The sequence below is a fragment of the Vigna radiata genome, chromosome 7 (genome assembly GCF_000741045.1).
Source record: "Vigna radiata var. radiata cultivar VC1973A chromosome 7, Vradiata_ver6, whole genome shotgun sequence".
In the NCBI taxonomy this organism is placed as follows: Eukaryota; Viridiplantae; Streptophyta; class Magnoliopsida; order Fabales; family Fabaceae; genus Vigna; species Vigna radiata.
In genome coordinates, this window is record NC_028357.1 from 31,277,740 (window position 1) to 31,294,931 (window position 17,192).

General features: G+C 30.4%; 1 protein-coding gene across 2 annotated transcripts; it reads right to left on the bottom strand.

The window, feature by feature from the left end:
• Positions 1-845: 845 nt before the first annotated feature.
• On the bottom strand, positions 846-6,778 carry LOC106767013 (NAC domain-containing protein 7). Of its 2 annotated transcripts, none has more exons than XM_014651821.2 (4): positions 5,907-6,778; positions 3,738-3,920; positions 3,351-3,622; positions 846-1,672 (listed from the first exon to the last, which is right to left on the bottom strand). In XM_014651821.2, the coding sequence occupies exons 2-4, from the start codon at positions 3,895-3,897 to the stop codon at positions 1,028-1,030; spliced, it is 1,077 nt and encodes a 358-aa protein (XP_014507307.1). In that variant the 5' UTR covers positions 3,898-3,920; positions 5,907-6,778; the 3' UTR covers positions 846-1,027. The 2 variants fall into 2 exon arrangements, with proteins under 2 accessions (XP_014507307.1, XP_022639166.1); XM_022783445.1 differs by lacking the exon at positions 5,907-6,778 and adding an exon at positions 5,178-5,193.
• Positions 6,779-17,192: the final 10,414 nt, after the last annotated feature.

Here is a 17,192-nt window from a genome sequence, read left to right on the forward strand (position 1 = left end):
AACAAAAACATTGAAATGAATCCCTCAAAAGCACATATAGGGTCAAACCCATAAGAGATTTTTCCATAATAATAATGGTATAGCTCTTACAGACTAACGCAATCCAGTACGAGTTCGCAGGCTACTTAACTCGTTTCCGAGTTATTTTACGAAGCATTTCCTATAAAGTGCAGATATGACAGAATATATGTTAACTCTTAGGAAACAAAAAAAAAAATAATGGATCTTTAGAAACAAGAAAAATATACAAAAAAAAAAAAAATATTCATTTGTTTACTTTTCTTGGATTGATTGAGTCGTATATTTCCCAATTATAAAAGCCTAAACTCATACTAAATTTTGATCATAGAGTCGTGTCCACTCGAACGAGAAAAACTGATGAAAGAAGACACGCGCATATAGATGATGGTTTTCAGTCAATGTCAGTGATTAATCTCTTTAACTTGGTGTTTAAAATTTCACATCTATTATGCCATACAGAAATTGTACGCTTGCAGAAAAGAGATATAACAGTAAATTCTAAACTAGCACAGTGGAGAACGTGTGTGTGTATATGTAAAAGCATGTGTGGTTTAGATTCTCAAATCTTCATATCTTCATTCTCACACTTCTGGATTCTGATAGATCCAAGTAATTGCCTATTTCAAGTACAAACTGAATACATATCAGTAAATGCAAAATTAAGCTGTAGTAAACAAATAACTTTTATCATTAATGCGCAGAAATCTTCCCACCATGGATCACTTTCTGCTGTAGAGAGTAGAGTTGACCTTGAAGCACTATATATAGGAGAGATGAATTGCATCTAATAAACGGATGCATTTCAGCCCATACTCCAGCTTCCAGAGGTTCAACAACTAATGGTATATATATAAAACATCTGGGTTTATTATGTACAACAACCGGGAGAAACACTGTTGTCTTTTGTTTTTTTTTTTTTCAACATTTACTTGTACGCACTTCCTATAATTAGTATTATGCATCATATATCTTTTAGTTACTATATATAATATATATTTATAAACTTTCACTTCCACAGGTCAATCTGGCAACTGGAGGTAGATGTTGAAGCATATTCCTGAGAAATTTGCTCCTTTTTGGATCCATTGGTTACCACAGAAATTTGTTCAGCCACTTGGAAAATAGGTGCATTGGAATAACTGGTCTCCTTGGAAACATCTTGGTTGTGACTAAGTTGAGAAGCAACAAATTTGTCAAGCACTCGCCAATCTGTGACTTGGTCAACCGCATTATCATAGAGGGAATTTTGACTTTGTTGGTGGCAGTATTGTATCTGTTCTTCCTGAGAGAGTGATGAGAACTGCAAGGTGCTGCCATTGTTTTTGTTGTTGCTGGTTTCATAAGCAAAAGGGACAACTGAGCTGCAGCTCAAACTGGGTGCTGAGTGAGTTAGTTTGGGGCTTTCGAGTTGCGGAAGTTGGAGGAATGCATCGTGGGGTATGTTGTTGTATTGCAAATCCATGAGCTCAGGTTTGCATGGGTGGTGCTGATGGTATGATGCATAAGGCTGAGAAATGCGCCTTGGGGATTCAAAATCTTGCATGAAGGAAACTTGCTCATCGTACCAACAGGGTGACTGATCATACTCTCCCACTTTCTGCATTGTAGTCATTCGCTTCTTGAACACTCTGCACACAACCCATCCTTCTTCCTGAACAGTTTAAAACTATTAAACCCTAACCAATTTAAAATATACTTACTTAGGTAATCAACAGAATGTCTAAAAGATGAACAACATGTTGGTTTAACTAAATTGGAGCTCTCAGTTGTTGGTAATAATATACTATTATTTTATAGCAACTTAAGATGAATTTTATGTGTGAAGTTGAAAATGCGTGCAAATTTAAGCAGAATATATATGATTTTGTATGAAGCAATTTCACAGAAGAGGATGTTAAATGCATGTAACTTTCAGCAGAGTATTGTTAACTTCACCAAGAACTAGAAACATTACATTAGTGTTGTAAGAGATTATTTCCTTGAGTGTGAAACTATTGTGTTTAACACTATTATATATTATAGAACATTTGATATTGGGTATGAAACATCCAACAAAGCAATTACAGATGCCTTATCCATAAATGAGAGGTAAGGAAACATTTTAATTTTAGCATTAGTCTGTCAACTGAATCTTTTCGGTAGAATTTTTATTCTGTTTGGATTTATATTTTTTATTTTATTTTAAATAGAGACAACATAAATCCAAAATCTTATGTAAACTATTCAAAATCCCACTGTTAAGCTGAATTTAAGGAGCATTCTATATGTATTTAGGCTAATGCTAGATAAACATGGGGAAGGAAGCAAATAGGCTTGCTGGAACGGTTTTATGATTCAACCAAAGGTGAGGTTTGGTTCTAGTTTTCATCTAAGGAACTGCACTCTTTATTCTCAAATTAGTGTACTTTGAAATTCTTAATATTCTATATTATTATATTTATTTATTTATAAACAAAAGGTTCACATAATCCAGTTGAAGTCAATTTAAGGCAATTTTCCAGTCAACAAAATTCCACATGTAATACTTAATTTTTAAAATTTGTGAGATTTAAAGTGTTTTATTAACGTAATTAATAGGCTTCATAATTGTATATAAGAGGAGGACATACACTGAAAGTGTTTTTAAATCATATAAAAATGTTAAGGGGTGAAAAACACTTTCGGTTTTTATAAAACATAAATAAATTTGATTTTCAATCTGTTTTGTTAATTTCAACCATTATACTAGACCTTTTAGCAATAAACCTTATCATGACTGATCATGTATGCATTTAGAACTTATATCGTCTAACATTACATCCTACTACTCAAAGTAATCTTTAACATATTTGCATGCATAAAAATAATAAACACTATAGCTATAAGAGTAGTTTTTAAATCTTTAAAATTTATGACAATTTAAATCCTTAAAAAAATAATGAATTAAAAATAGTTTTTTTTTTTATATATTTATAAGAATTAATAATATATTTAACATAGTTCTATATATATAACTAGTTTTGCATGATTTCAGCCATGCAGAATAATTTCGTCTTACTTATTAGACAATTTATAGAATACTTGAAATCATTATGAAATAATATCTATTTCGAACAGTAATTGATGAAACAATATGGACTTGACAGTGAATCAGTAGAAAAACAACAAAAAAGAAAAAAAAAATCCTGATCTTTTATTTGATATATTATTAGATTAAAATTATAAGAAGCAATAACCTGATGAGTAAAAACCAGAATGAGTAAAGATTATAAATCAGTAACAAATAAATAGAAAGCAAACCAGAAAAATGTAAAGAAAAAAATGTGTGTTTGAATTTGAATGGAAATTACCGGAGGAGTTCCATTTTCATTAGTTTCTAGCCTGTACTCATGCATGATCCAATCAGACTTCTGTCCATTTGGGGCTCTTCCTTTGTAAAACACAAGAGTCTTTCTCATGCCAATCAGGCAATGCTTAGAGTATATTGCCTTGTCTCTTCCCGTCGCTTTCCAAAACCCTGCTTTTGTAGCTCTATTCGTGCGAGTTCCAGTTGGATATTTCTTATCTTTATGACTGAAGAAATACCAGTCACTTTGTTCATCTGTTCCTATTTTGCATAGCTCTGTTTACATCACACAATCAAATATCATACGTATTACATCTTCTTCTATCCATGCATCTACGTATTATTTCCACGCAATGCCTTTCTTAATTATAACTTTGTAAGAATTACGTACCTTGAAGATCCCATGGTTCAATCTTATAGAGATCTACATCTTTGATCACATCTAGATCAATCCTTTTAGATGCTACCTTCTTCCTAAGGTAGTAACCTACCAGTTCTTCATCAGTCGGATGAAACCGAAAGCCTGGAGGTACATGCGAAAATGTGTTCATTTCGGCTCTCAAAGAATTAAAACCTGTATTTGAGAAAAATAAAAAAAACAAAATTAATAAGGTTTAACATATTTTTCTCGTACATACAATGAATACTATTGCTACTACTTATAATTTCACGTTCAAGTTAATGGGCATCAATGCTATGAAGGTAGCAATATATATATATATATGATACATTGATCCTTTGGTAGAGAGACATGATCAAGAATAAGAACATAAAATTATCCAAACTCTTATCCTCCCGACAAAACATCAGACATGCTTTGTAATAATCGGAGAAAAAAAAGGTTCAAGATAGTTTAACGAGTCTAAATAATAATAATAATAATAATAATAATAATAATAATAATAATAAAAAAGATTAGCCAAGTTAAAGAGTACAAACGAAAAGTGGAAAAGCAAAGCAGATGGAGAAGAGTGATTCATGCCTTAGACACTACGTAAAACAGTTGCTTTGTTTTTTCCTATATCTATCTAATGAACGTTTTATATAAAGCAACAAGATTGAGTTACCGATAAGTCAGTATATTAACAAGCAAGATAGAAAAACTGGCTAGTTATAAAACACGTCCTTTGAAACTCTCAAAGAAAGAGGAAAAGAAAACAAGTAATACAAAGTCAGTATGAAATAGCTGTGAAATTGTACTGGAAACACACATGTTAATTATTCTTCCACTGAATTGCTGTGAAATGTGTAATATATCTTTATTTGACAAAATCATAGACTTCATGCTACAAAAAAGGCGATAGACTAAAACATGTATTGAATCAACAAAATTACTAATGGCAGCGCCAAGTCGTACATACTGTAAGTTGGAACTTTTGCAGTAAATCATTTATAATTATCCAGCCTTAGGGATTGAAAAAAGCATCGGATCATTCATACATGGACAATAAGAAACCACTTCTAAGCATCCCCAGTCTTCGTCAAACAAATCTGCTCCAAAACTAAACAACTTTACGCCATAAAAAATTTTGAACTATACATAAAATTTCTCGCCTTTTCCATGTTCATATTTTCAACACCGAATGCGATGCTTTTGATTAATTAGATCCAAGGAATGGACTCGGAAAGCAGAAGAAATAAAAGAAGAATGAAATGAAAAAGAAAAAAATACTAACTACTGAAGAGGATATTCCTACACCCACACACATCAAATTGAAGTTATAAAAATGAATAAGAGATGATAACAAAAGTGAAAAGAAAAAAAAAAAACTATCGATGGCCTGAGTAATCGCTTCAAGAAGAAGCCATAGGAGATATTCAAGAACTTTACCTTGTGAAACGTTGACTCTTTTTCCCTAAAGAAGAAGGGAAACTAAACTAAGAAGGGGCACACGGCAGAGAGGACACACTTTTTACAAAGCAATTATGGGGGTGGTATGAAGTAGTGAATGATGTTGTATGCTGTAGCACCAAACATTCAGCTTTTCAGCCTACGGAGAGGTTGATAGAGCACTCAAAGGTAGTCACATTTTCATAATGGCGTCATAGCACGACTTAGAAGTTTCTCGTTCAAGCGATTAGAGTTAAAGAAAAAGGAAAACATCATCAATTACCAGAAACAGTGCTTTGTTGAGGTTACACTTGGATATATATGCAAATAGACTTGTATGGTTAGGTGTAAAGCCAAAAAGAAGACCGGCGTGAGGGGTTTAAACCGTGATGTGGAGGTTGGTGTCGATGAGATACAATCACCAACCGAACACAGATCGCAGTCTTGTCAAAGATTTTATGACTTTTATTAACATTTGACTCGGCCTTCTCCTTTGTCTGTCTTTTCTTGTCTCACTTGTTTGTTAAAGGTTAAAAAAATAGAATATATCAATTGATCCACCATTTCAACGCTGCTAATTATTTAGAAACATTCGCATGATAAATATATAGTAAAGAGCGTGAACTAGAAATCAAGAAGCCAAACCTCGTATGATATAACAGATCGATGTGTAGAATGTATAAAGCACTACATAAAGAGATGTTAGAAAAATTAAGGGCAAAGAATAACCTTTATATATTGCTCCCTCTGAGGATATGACTATGTATAGACTCCAAGTAGAGTTCTGGAACGGATCTGACGAAACAAAAAACTGGTTCGTAGCACTAAATCTTGGGGTATCTAGGGTTGATGAGAAAGTTGTTCAAGCTCTCTTTCATCAACAACCTTTTTGTCGTAACTTGGTCAAAGGAAATCCAACAGAACCAGACAAAAAAAACAGCACTGAAAGAAAGGCAGGGAGACACAAGCGGACAAAACAAACAGGAAAAGCAAAGTAGAAAGTTAATTGTTTTCCTCGGGAATTGAACTCAATCTTCTTCTTCTTTGTTCTCAACACTGCTTTTCTTTGACCAGCTGCATCTAGTTTCTACCCGGAAGATGAGAAAGAGATCAGATCCCGAGGATAATTGAGAATGAGAAGAGAGAAAAGAGAAGGAAAGAGGTTTCAGAAGCAGTAGTGGATGAAAGGAAGCAAATATGAGAACCCTAATAAAGCATTCATAAATCCCTCTTTCTCTCTCTCTCTTCTTATTCGTTTTGGAGATAGATTGCTGTAAGCTGAGTGATAAAAGGGTGGCGCTAAAACGGCTTGAGAATGAGAGAGAAAGAGAAAGAGAAAGAGATGTCAACCTCTAAGTCCAAGTCCACCCACCAGCAACTGATAGAGACCTAAAAAGAATGATGTGGTGTTAACGTTTGAGGTGGCCGGGACCGCAGAAGAGAGAACACAACAAAGATCAAATCTTGAGGACGAATGGAATGGGGTTCTTTAAGATGCATAGATGTTCAAATATATAATGAATAGAAATTATGATAATGATGGACAATCGATTATAAGGTTTTTATTTTGCTTTGCTTTGTTTAAGTGGTGACCCTTAATGGTTGCAACTATAACATCCTCCCTCCCTCCAAAAGTTACACAATCCCTTTGTCCCCATATTTCTAATCCATTTTTTTACCAAAACAAGTTACAAAATTAGAGATCATTTCCAGTAACATGATGAGATTTCCCATACAACACAACTTTAAGAATTAGTATACAGAATCAAACTTCAAAACAGCTTTACTTTAAAACTGTTGTAATTACTTGACTAATTTCTAACTGTTAAATTTAAAAGAGCCAACAAAACACGACCTGGCGAGATGATCCAAATCGCAAACAATTGTATTGCTTCACTAGACTTTGAACATTAACAATTTGTTTCTAAGATAGTCTGAGACAAATGAAAAGTGGCATTAAGAGTATTCAAATTCACTCTAGAGACATTAGAAAATTTATTCTAGATCTTTAACCATTCTTTTGTTAATCTTTGCTGTTGAGGATGTTTCAAATAATCCAACCCACTGCATGGTGCACACAATCAGATTTAGAAAAATGTTTATAGTATTTAGTTATAAGTAATACAGTTTAGTTGATTTCTTACCTCTTGAACTTGTGATGCTTTCTCCCAAAAGAATTGACTCGTTGCATTTATATACTCGTTTATTAGAAACAACAACTCGATCATGAATAAGAACTAAGGATTGATGGATTGATTTCAAAAGGTGAGCTAAAGTTCCAGTTCACTCATTGGGATTAATTAAAGTTAATATGTCCGAAATATATAAGTTGAAAAAAGAACTTAATAGTCTTACTGAGGTTGGTGTGTTCAACTTTAATACAACAAATTAACACATGTATTGGCAATTTCGCACAGAGGTTGTTTAATGAGGTCTGACAATATTCAACATTCATCCTAAAACTATCGTTGTTATGTAAACATGTGTTTACATCCATTGATTTTTTTAATTATATATCTGGTGATTAAAATATATGTAGGGTTTTAAGAAATCTAAGTGTTGCGTAAAGTTAGTTGGTCCAATCTTGCTAGCCCCTGCTGCTGCTGTGTGAAAATGAGGTGGTGAACGAAGCAGTGCAGTTGCTGCTGGTGGTCTTGAAAAAGGAAAATGATGTTATTTTAGTACTGCACAGATGTTAAAATGTGATTGAATGATTTCAAATTAAAAAAATTTTAGTTTTTCTCTTTTATTGCTTCAGTTTTTTTAATTTAAAATTGTTCAACAACATTTTAACACATGTACAGTATCAAAATGATATCAAATAATAGTGTTAAAATATTATTTTTCCTTGAAAAAGTGCAAATAAACTCGTAACAGAGAAGTGGTACATCATTTTAAGGTTTGGAAAATAATAATAGTTCTTTTTCAGTTGCATAAACAGCACGCGAGCCCTGGTTGGTTGGTCCGCAATATTTGTTTATTTTAAAATTGTGATGCAGTGTGTATATGTTTTTCCCTTTCTACATTATATTATTAAAGAAATAAAATCTGTTGTTAAAGCTTCCTCGAGAGAGTGGGGCCCACCAACCGACCGTAGGCAATACGACAGCGACACCTCTCCAAATACAGCTTGTGGTATAAAGATAACATAAAAAATCACATTCTTATTTATGAATTCAATGGTGGGGTCTGCTAAGCTAAGCCGAACTCGGCTCCACCAATGGCTTCGTTGGCTCCCAATCCGTTATATGGGTAGGCGCATTTCGAATGTTCTTAATTATTTCGGTTAAGTGTAACTTTTTGTTTTACATAGCAATGTTTTTTTTTTTTTTTTTTTTTTTTTAAGTTATATCGAGTAATTGGGTGGGTTCAACAAGGGAATATAGGTAGGAGGGAAATTTGGTCAGACTTGTAAGAGACAACCATGTAGTGAGATTTTGGAAAGCCATATACAGGTGAGAGAATAATCACTTAAAGCTAAACATAATATATTGTGTAATAATAACTACATTGATGTTTTTCGGTTAGAGACTAAGGGTATGACAGTGGATTTTTCAATCAACAAGAGATTATTTTTGTGTGGGAGAAAAAATTAGTTAACCAATTCATGTAGGAAATATATATTAATTATGATTCAAAAGGAAAGAGTTATAAAACAAGGACTAATGTGATGTTTACTCATTGTTTATCAATATCAACAATATTTAAAGAAAGATGTTCTTCAACATGTTTTGGAGTATTAAGATACCATTAAATGTATTATTTTGTTTCTTGCTTGGGCGTGATTCGTAATAGGTTTCCAACCAAAGACAATTTGAAGAAGATAAATATTGCACTAGATCTTATAGAGTTAACATTTACGTAAAACACATGAGGAGATGTTGATCATTGCATGTTCTATTGTGAGCTCTCATGTTTTCTCGGAAACTATACTATTTTGGTGGGGTATTAAAGGACTTATATAAATGACAATAAAATTTATTTTTCGCAACTATATCATGCCCTATTTGGTAAAAAAAAAAAGAAAAACTATGAAAATGTGAGAATTTGTTTGGTTTGATGTGACTTGATCTATCTAGTAAGATAGAAGTAATATTATTTTTGGAGAAGAGACATCATATTTAGTCAATCCTACATCATATTTAATCTAACTAATAAAGTGAAATTAATTTAGATTTAATCCAATTTTAAATTAAATTGAAAAAATCTAAATTCATTTAATATAAATAAAATAAATTTAAATTTGATTTCGAAAAATTGCATGCATAATCACCCATAAATTGAAATTAAGTTACTAATATGATTATTTAGGGGTTGTGGTAATAGAGCATAGGGTTGGAAAGTGTTTGATAGTTGTGCATGCCGGTACGTTAAGCCATAGCAGTAGTCCTCCGGCTAAAGTGGGAGGGAAAAAGCAAAGAAAAGAAATTAAAGGGTATGATAAAAGGTAAAGTAAGAGAGTTTACAGTGCAGAATGGTTTGTCTGTAAGTTGAAACTAGCAAAGAAGTGAAGCAAAAGTCTGAAACGTTATCCAAGTGTCATCCCTGTCCCCACCATGCCACCATGGCTACGCGCTTTCTGCAACCCTTTCCTTCAACCTCCATTAATATATATATCTTAAGTTTTTTTGTGTTTGGAGAATATTAGCCCGAAAGTAATGGGAGGAACAAGTGGAAGGCACAGCAGAGGTAAAGAGTGGGGGGGTCATAGATAATGATTGTTGATATAGACACATTATTGTTTCGGTTCCCCACGTTCAACTGGGGATGGGCAACTCCTCAAAAAGCGTTCTATAAAAATTGGAAAAAGCTCTCAATCCCTTTCTATATGACCATCTCCACCTCCCATCTTACTCCAACATTCTCTGCCTTATCCCATACACTCTTCCTTATCAATAAACTTTTCCTCACCATCATTTTTTTATATATAAACTTTTACTTTCTCACAAAATAAATTACTTTCTTTTTTATAATAATTAAACTAAACTAAACATACACATATCGTTATGTGTGTTACCGAATGCCTTTTTCCCTTTACATTTTAACCTATTTATATGCGGGTAAATTAATTTAGTATAACTATTTCACATGGACTTCTGCATTACGGAGAGAACTAGGAGTTGTTATTTTATATTCCTCTGGCTAAGATTTCACGTTTGTAAAGCCTGGTCGAACATCATGCCACCAAAAATTTCCAAATTTAGGTTTATAATATTCTGTACTGCAGATGTGTTTTCAATGCAGTGAAGAAAATAAATGAAATTACAAGAGAGGCAGCGCCAAATATCAATAAAAATATTGACAAGTTTAACTTTAATTTGTTGATAAGAAAAGCAGAAATGTGTTAGATAGATTTCTGTTTGAAAATGGGTGGAGAAATAGCCAAGTTATCATTAATGGAGCTTGAGAAGAACAATATGTGATCACTACCGTAAAAAAAAAAAGAAAATTGTATCAGTTGAAGAAACCTTTTAGGGCTTTCAATAGTTGGTTTTATAGAAGAAGGATTTTACGTGGTTTTAGAAGACAAAAGAAGAATATCTTATAGAAATAAATTTAATTTGTGTGAATATAGGTATTAGTTTGGTCTCCTATATGTGTTCATATATATTTTTTATATTTTTTCCTATATATACATATTTTTTAAAGAACTCTGAGATTTGTGGTGTTATGCTTCAGAGTGACACCTTTAATATATATAAAAACTAAAATTAAAAATAAAGTGAATATGTTAAAAAGAACTCTGGTTTAATGAAAAAAGTAAAATGTTAGTTTGATGACCATTTTAATAAAACTGCATTATATTTAATAAATATAATGAAAATATTACAACCTTTTAACTCTGTAAATAAATGTTGAAGCCAATCATTTAGATGAATTGAGCTATATTGGATAAACTAAATAAAATTGAACTACTTTGGATTATTTTTAATTGTTTAAACTATCTAAATTATAAAATTGCTATCAATAGACATGTATTTTAAAAGATATTTTCAATTGTATGAGTTATAATTCAGTTTAATTTAAAAGGTTTGGCTATCATATATAGTGACTATGGAATGTCGAAACTTCTTAAGAGAAATTTGTTAAGTTATATTTATTGTACATTTTGTGTATGGTAATTAGTTTACAGATATGTCTAAAGGTATAAAGTATATACAACTGGGAAAGACTAGATAGTAATCATTTTGATGTATGTCAACCTATTGCAAGAGATTTGTCATGGAATGGTTCTAAATTTTTTGTGAACATTTTCAGCAAAGTTTGGTTGTGTATTTTTAAAAATAAATATGAAGTTTGTATCATATTCAAGTTTGGTTGTGTTCTTTAAAATTTAAATATAAAGTTTGTATCACTTTCATGTACAAAACATATAAGTGAGGAATCGAACCGGAAAAAAATATTTGACATCTATAATAATGAATTAGAGTTCTTGAACCTATGTTTACTTCTTTTTATGCTACGTCATTTATGTTTCTAATGTTATGTGACATAGTTTTGTTTTTAAAATTTAAACTAATGTTATTATACGCCCACAGAATAAAGAATTGTAATCTATATCTTAAATTGTAATTTGCAATGTGCTCTTTATACAAAGCCTTTTAATAAAAAAATTCAGCGTGCTTTCTCCTAAATATGACATTCTTTTCTTTCTATATTTTATAAACCAAAGATAACAATTTGGTGCTCATCTTGAAGTACTACACTTTTGGAAGGCAATACAAAATTATTATAAAATTATTAAATAAAAATTTTAGAGTTAAAAAGTAATTAGTTATTATAGTTACAATATTGCAAGTATTGTAGAAAAGAATAATTCGCACAATAGAAATGATGTTTTCGATGTTTCACAAGGAGATATGCATTTGAACGTTTAAATATTAAGGTGACAAAAGATGAAGATGAAGAGAAAAAAAAATCATTACTGAACAATTGAGAAAAAAAAAACGTTTTTTAAACTACATATAAATAACTCAATTCACCTAAATATTTTTCTATTTTCTAAATAATTGATAAATATTTATTTTAGTCTAATGAAAATTTGTAAAAAGTTCTAATTAGAGTAACAAATGTTGATGTAACAAAAAGATATAATTATGGTTAACGACAAAAATTATTTAAATATATTTTAGATATAATTTAAGTTGTTGTAGAAAGTTTTTTTTTTTTTTAACTATTGAAATTTAAAATTTAATTAGAGATAAATAATTGTTAATTATTTTTAATAAGTGAATATACACAAAGAAAATTAATCATTGATCAAGAAATTAAAAGTGAAAAACCTTTCTATATAAAAATATATTTATTAAAATAATGCAATAAAAAAATTACTTTTAGTGAAACACATCCAAAGAAATTCATAATTACTCTAAGTTAGACTTTTTATAATAAGTCTAGACAATGTGCTATCTATCCAACACTAGGAGGGACAATCCTGGTTGCCTAGCTCCCTTTCCATGTTTGTGTTTGTCAAAAACATGTCGGAGCACAGGTGTGCTGATATATAGCATCTCAAAGTTCATAAGTTTGATTTACTGGATGGATATATCTGCAATCCACTACAATATGATCTTAACATTAAAAGTTTGTATCAAAATGTTTAACTTATAATGTAAATTAGATTTTGGGTAAATATGGACAGTCAAGTTTACAAATATATAATATAATTTATTAAAAAAATTGTGTTTAGAAATCTTGTTAAGGCAAGTGAAGGAGGGTAGGGAACGTAATCTGATGACGACAAAGGCATCATTTTGATGACAACAAGACACTGCAACAGGCTCCAATGACAACAAGACATCACAACAGCCTCCGATGACAATAAGACTAGAACCGTTAAAATGGGTCACAATCCGCGGGCTAATCCGGTTTGTTATGGGTTTGAGTCAGGTTGGGTTTGAAAAAATTATGTTTTTTTTGTGCGGGTCAGATTTCAACTCAGCTCATTTAAACTTAGCTCATGCAGGTTGAACCCGTGGTGGGCTGGATTGACCCACCAACCCACCTACCTAAATTTATTTTATTAAAATTTAATTTTAATTTTATAAAAAAATATTTATTATTTTTTTTGCTTTGAAAAAATTATTTAGGTTCTCTATTTTCAAAAATAATTAAACATCTAGGTTGAAAGTGAAATTTGGGAGTGAAATTTGTTTAGGTTTGAAGCATAGAAACTTTGTAATTTTTTTATTTAAAAAAAAATTGTAATTAAGTGAGTCAGTGAGCCAAACCGTTTACCCACCAACCCGTGATAGGTCGAGCTGGGTTCGAATTTTTCTGACTCGCTAATAAACGAGTCGAGTTGAGTTGACTCACTAAGTGACCAACCCATGCTAGACCGGATCGGATCGAGCCGGATTACCCTTTGACAAGTCTAAATAAGACAACGACAGCTTTGGATTCACTATGCACACTTGTAGTTGAGACAAACAAAATACACGGGAAAATAATTTTTAACAATTCTTTTTTATAATTTTTTTTATAACTGTGATAACTTGATCCATTTTAAATATTAAAAAAAAAACATATAATTTATTATAAAAAAATTGTTAACATATTGTAATTCAAATACATATGATGTAAAATAAATATAGACTGAACAAATTTAAATATCCAATCCTCTGTATATCTTGTTCATAACAAAGTAGAGAAAACCCCAACGTAATCAATCTATCTCACATTATCATCCCCTCCAACGAGATTGATGTGATAATTCAAGATAATGCCTAAAATCATAACCTAAAGGTCAACCCGTATTCCTTTCTAATTACATCACGGGTCAAACAACTTTTATTTGTGATCTTTAAATGGAAATTGAATCAATCATCTTGTTTAACTAAACAACGAAATTCATTTGAACTAAAATCGGGTTGAATGGGTTCATAGATCAACTTAAACTCATTTACACTCTTCATACTATAAATTACAATATTATATCACATTTACAAAGTATATATAACTTCTACGCATGATTTTCCAACCTATACCTAAACGACATAGGGTTCTGCAAAAAAACTACTATTATATATTATTTATTTCCATTATTTCAAATAATCACACCTTTGTGACCATATGCTATCTATACTCATGATTTTAAATTCCTCATCGAAGCAAATAGTGACAGAATTAATCATTTGTAGTTATATGTTGTCTATACAATGGTTTCAAATCCATCAATAACACAAATAAAAGAAAATCACAAAAAAAAAAAGTTTATAAAGGCACTTTATGCATTATAAATTTGACAAGAGATTTGTGATGATTATTGACCTGGCACACGTAAGATAGATTCCATTAATTAAATATAATGCGAGGAACTAAAAATGGAATTACTTTTGTTCATTATAACTGCTGTTGTAACACAAACTTGTATTATTATAGTCATAATTAAATTAAACAAACGCCCCCAATGCATGCCGATAAAGATTTCAATTAAAGAACTACCCACCACACTAAATTTATCCCATCACTACTACTAATTAGGTTTCTCAACAAAAAGTTAAACAGTTAAACAGTTAAACCAGTTTTTCATACAAATAAAAGTATTAGGAATATACTTAAACGAACTTTTCTGTACGTTCTTTCTAAAAAGAAAAATTAGAAAAAAAAAATTAATTAAAATTTCCATATAAATTTTTTAAAATAATTTTTAATTTTTAACTTGAGTAAATAAGTTAACTTTTGTTTGCAGAAAAGTTTATTTTTTTTAATTAAAAGTATTTACAGAGAAATTTGTTTTTTAAAAATATTTTTATGATAAAAAATATTTATTCATCTTTAGTTCTATTTTTGTTCGAAATATTATATCTTAAAAATTGGTATTTATACTTATGTTTATATCGAGTCACATTGTGAAGAAAGTCTGAAAAACAATAAATTAAAAATTAATAAAATACGAAAAATGAAATGAATTTTTTGTATCAGACTTTCTCTTCATATATGAAAATATTATCAAGGAAAAATGAGAGATAATATGTTATACGTAAAAGTTAATCAATTATTTTGTACTTTTAAACATAAACAATAAAATAATAAACTAATATAAATAATAAATAATAATCTTAAAATTTAAAATAGTAATAAAAATAAAATTACAATTATTAAATGATGAAAATGAAGTTATAATTTGCTATTTAATTTAAATTCATTTATAATATTTTTTAGGATTAAATATGTTTTTATTTTTTAAATTTTAATGTAAAATTGTAATACGTGAATGTCTTAAACTTTGATATATTTTGATTTTTAAATTTTTAAAATAAATAATATAGTCATTCTAAAGTAACGACGTTAACTTTTTTTAGACTTGTTAAACGATGTTTTAGGTCGGCGTTTGAGTTGAAACTTTACAAAATTATACAAAAAACTTAAATGTCATCTTAAAAACTTTTTAGACACGGAAAAAGAAAATTAACACGGTATATGTCCTAAATTTTGATACGCTCTGGTCTCTAAACATTAAAAATAAATGAATATATTTGTTAGTGAAAAATGACAAGTGCACGGTCATATGTAGCAAGTAATAAATTTCGCCATCTCCCTATGGATTTATGCAACATATGACAATAAAAGTCATAAAAAAAAATAACTCTTTTTGTATTTTTATCAAATAGTTGGTGTACAACGAAAATTTAACATGAAGTATTTACAATTGTTAATATTAGAATTCATTCACTTCATTTTCATGCATACACAACCATCTCAATTTCATATTCAAATCAAAATAAACTTACAACATTACTCAAATCTTATTTCTAGTGACTTTGAGTGTATGATAACTCATCAAAGTTCAATCCCTTGGATCATTAATAAACAATCATGCATTAAGTTCAAGAGTCTTAAGATCATTAAAGAGTCATGTTCTATCCTTATATACAAGCTTCATTAGGCAATTCATTTCAGTTATATGTTCAAAAGCTATTTTCCAACACCTAAAGAACTATAAATCATGCATGAGTGGCCAAACCAAAATAAACATTAAGCATGAAAATCAAATACTAACATTGAAATAAAAAGGCATATGTATTGACATCACAAATACACAAGAAATCAATTTATTGCATTTAATATGAACAAAAAGGGTTAACTATCCATGGTGAAGAGTATACAAATAAAAGAGATAAGGAAGAAATGAAAACCAAAGAGAAGATGCAAACCCTTTTCCAAGGTTCCTGGTAGTTGTTCCATGCTTTAATTCCCCTCCCCTTTGCATCAACACCTCCAATTCATAGATTCTCTCCCTCATTAATCCCAAAAGGAGAAAAACACCATAGATGAAGATTGAAACCCCAAACAGGAAATGGAAAAGTTTTCCAACACCCAAAATATCCTCCAAGGACTTCTCACGGTCGCTCAAGGTGGGAAGAAAGTGTGGAAGGAAGAGAAATACCCAAAACGTCGTGGAAGGCATGAATAAATAACACATTTTGACATGAAAGTGACGTTACCACTAAGTGTCGTATCTCAGTGCCATTGAATAAAATGTTAAATAATAATCCTTTGTCAAACCATTGCTCAACACAATTTTAACTCTATAGGACCAGGTGACACTCAGTACCACTTTTATGTTGCTCAACGTTAGGCTTCTTTACAACATTGGTTTTTTTTGGTCTTTGTAACGTTAAGCGCGATTTTGATGCTGCTTAAGGTGGGTATTTGCTCAAAATTTTCTTTTCTTATTTAATCATGTTTTCTTGAGTTTTAACTTGTTTTCTTGCATATTTACTTATTTAACATACTTAAAAGAGATATTAGAGACAAAACAAGTATAAGCTACCTAAAACACACAAAAAAAACACTGAACTTGTTGAGGATAAAATAAGATAAAAATTATGAAGAAGTTGATTTTATTAATTGAAACAAAACACACAAAATAGGTAAAAGTAAACATTATCAACATTCATTCTAAACTAACTATGTTAACTTCTTTAGACTTGTTAAATGATGTTCTAGGTGGAAATTTATCAAAATTTTGTGAACAACTTAAATGTTATCATGAAACTCATTTAATAAGTA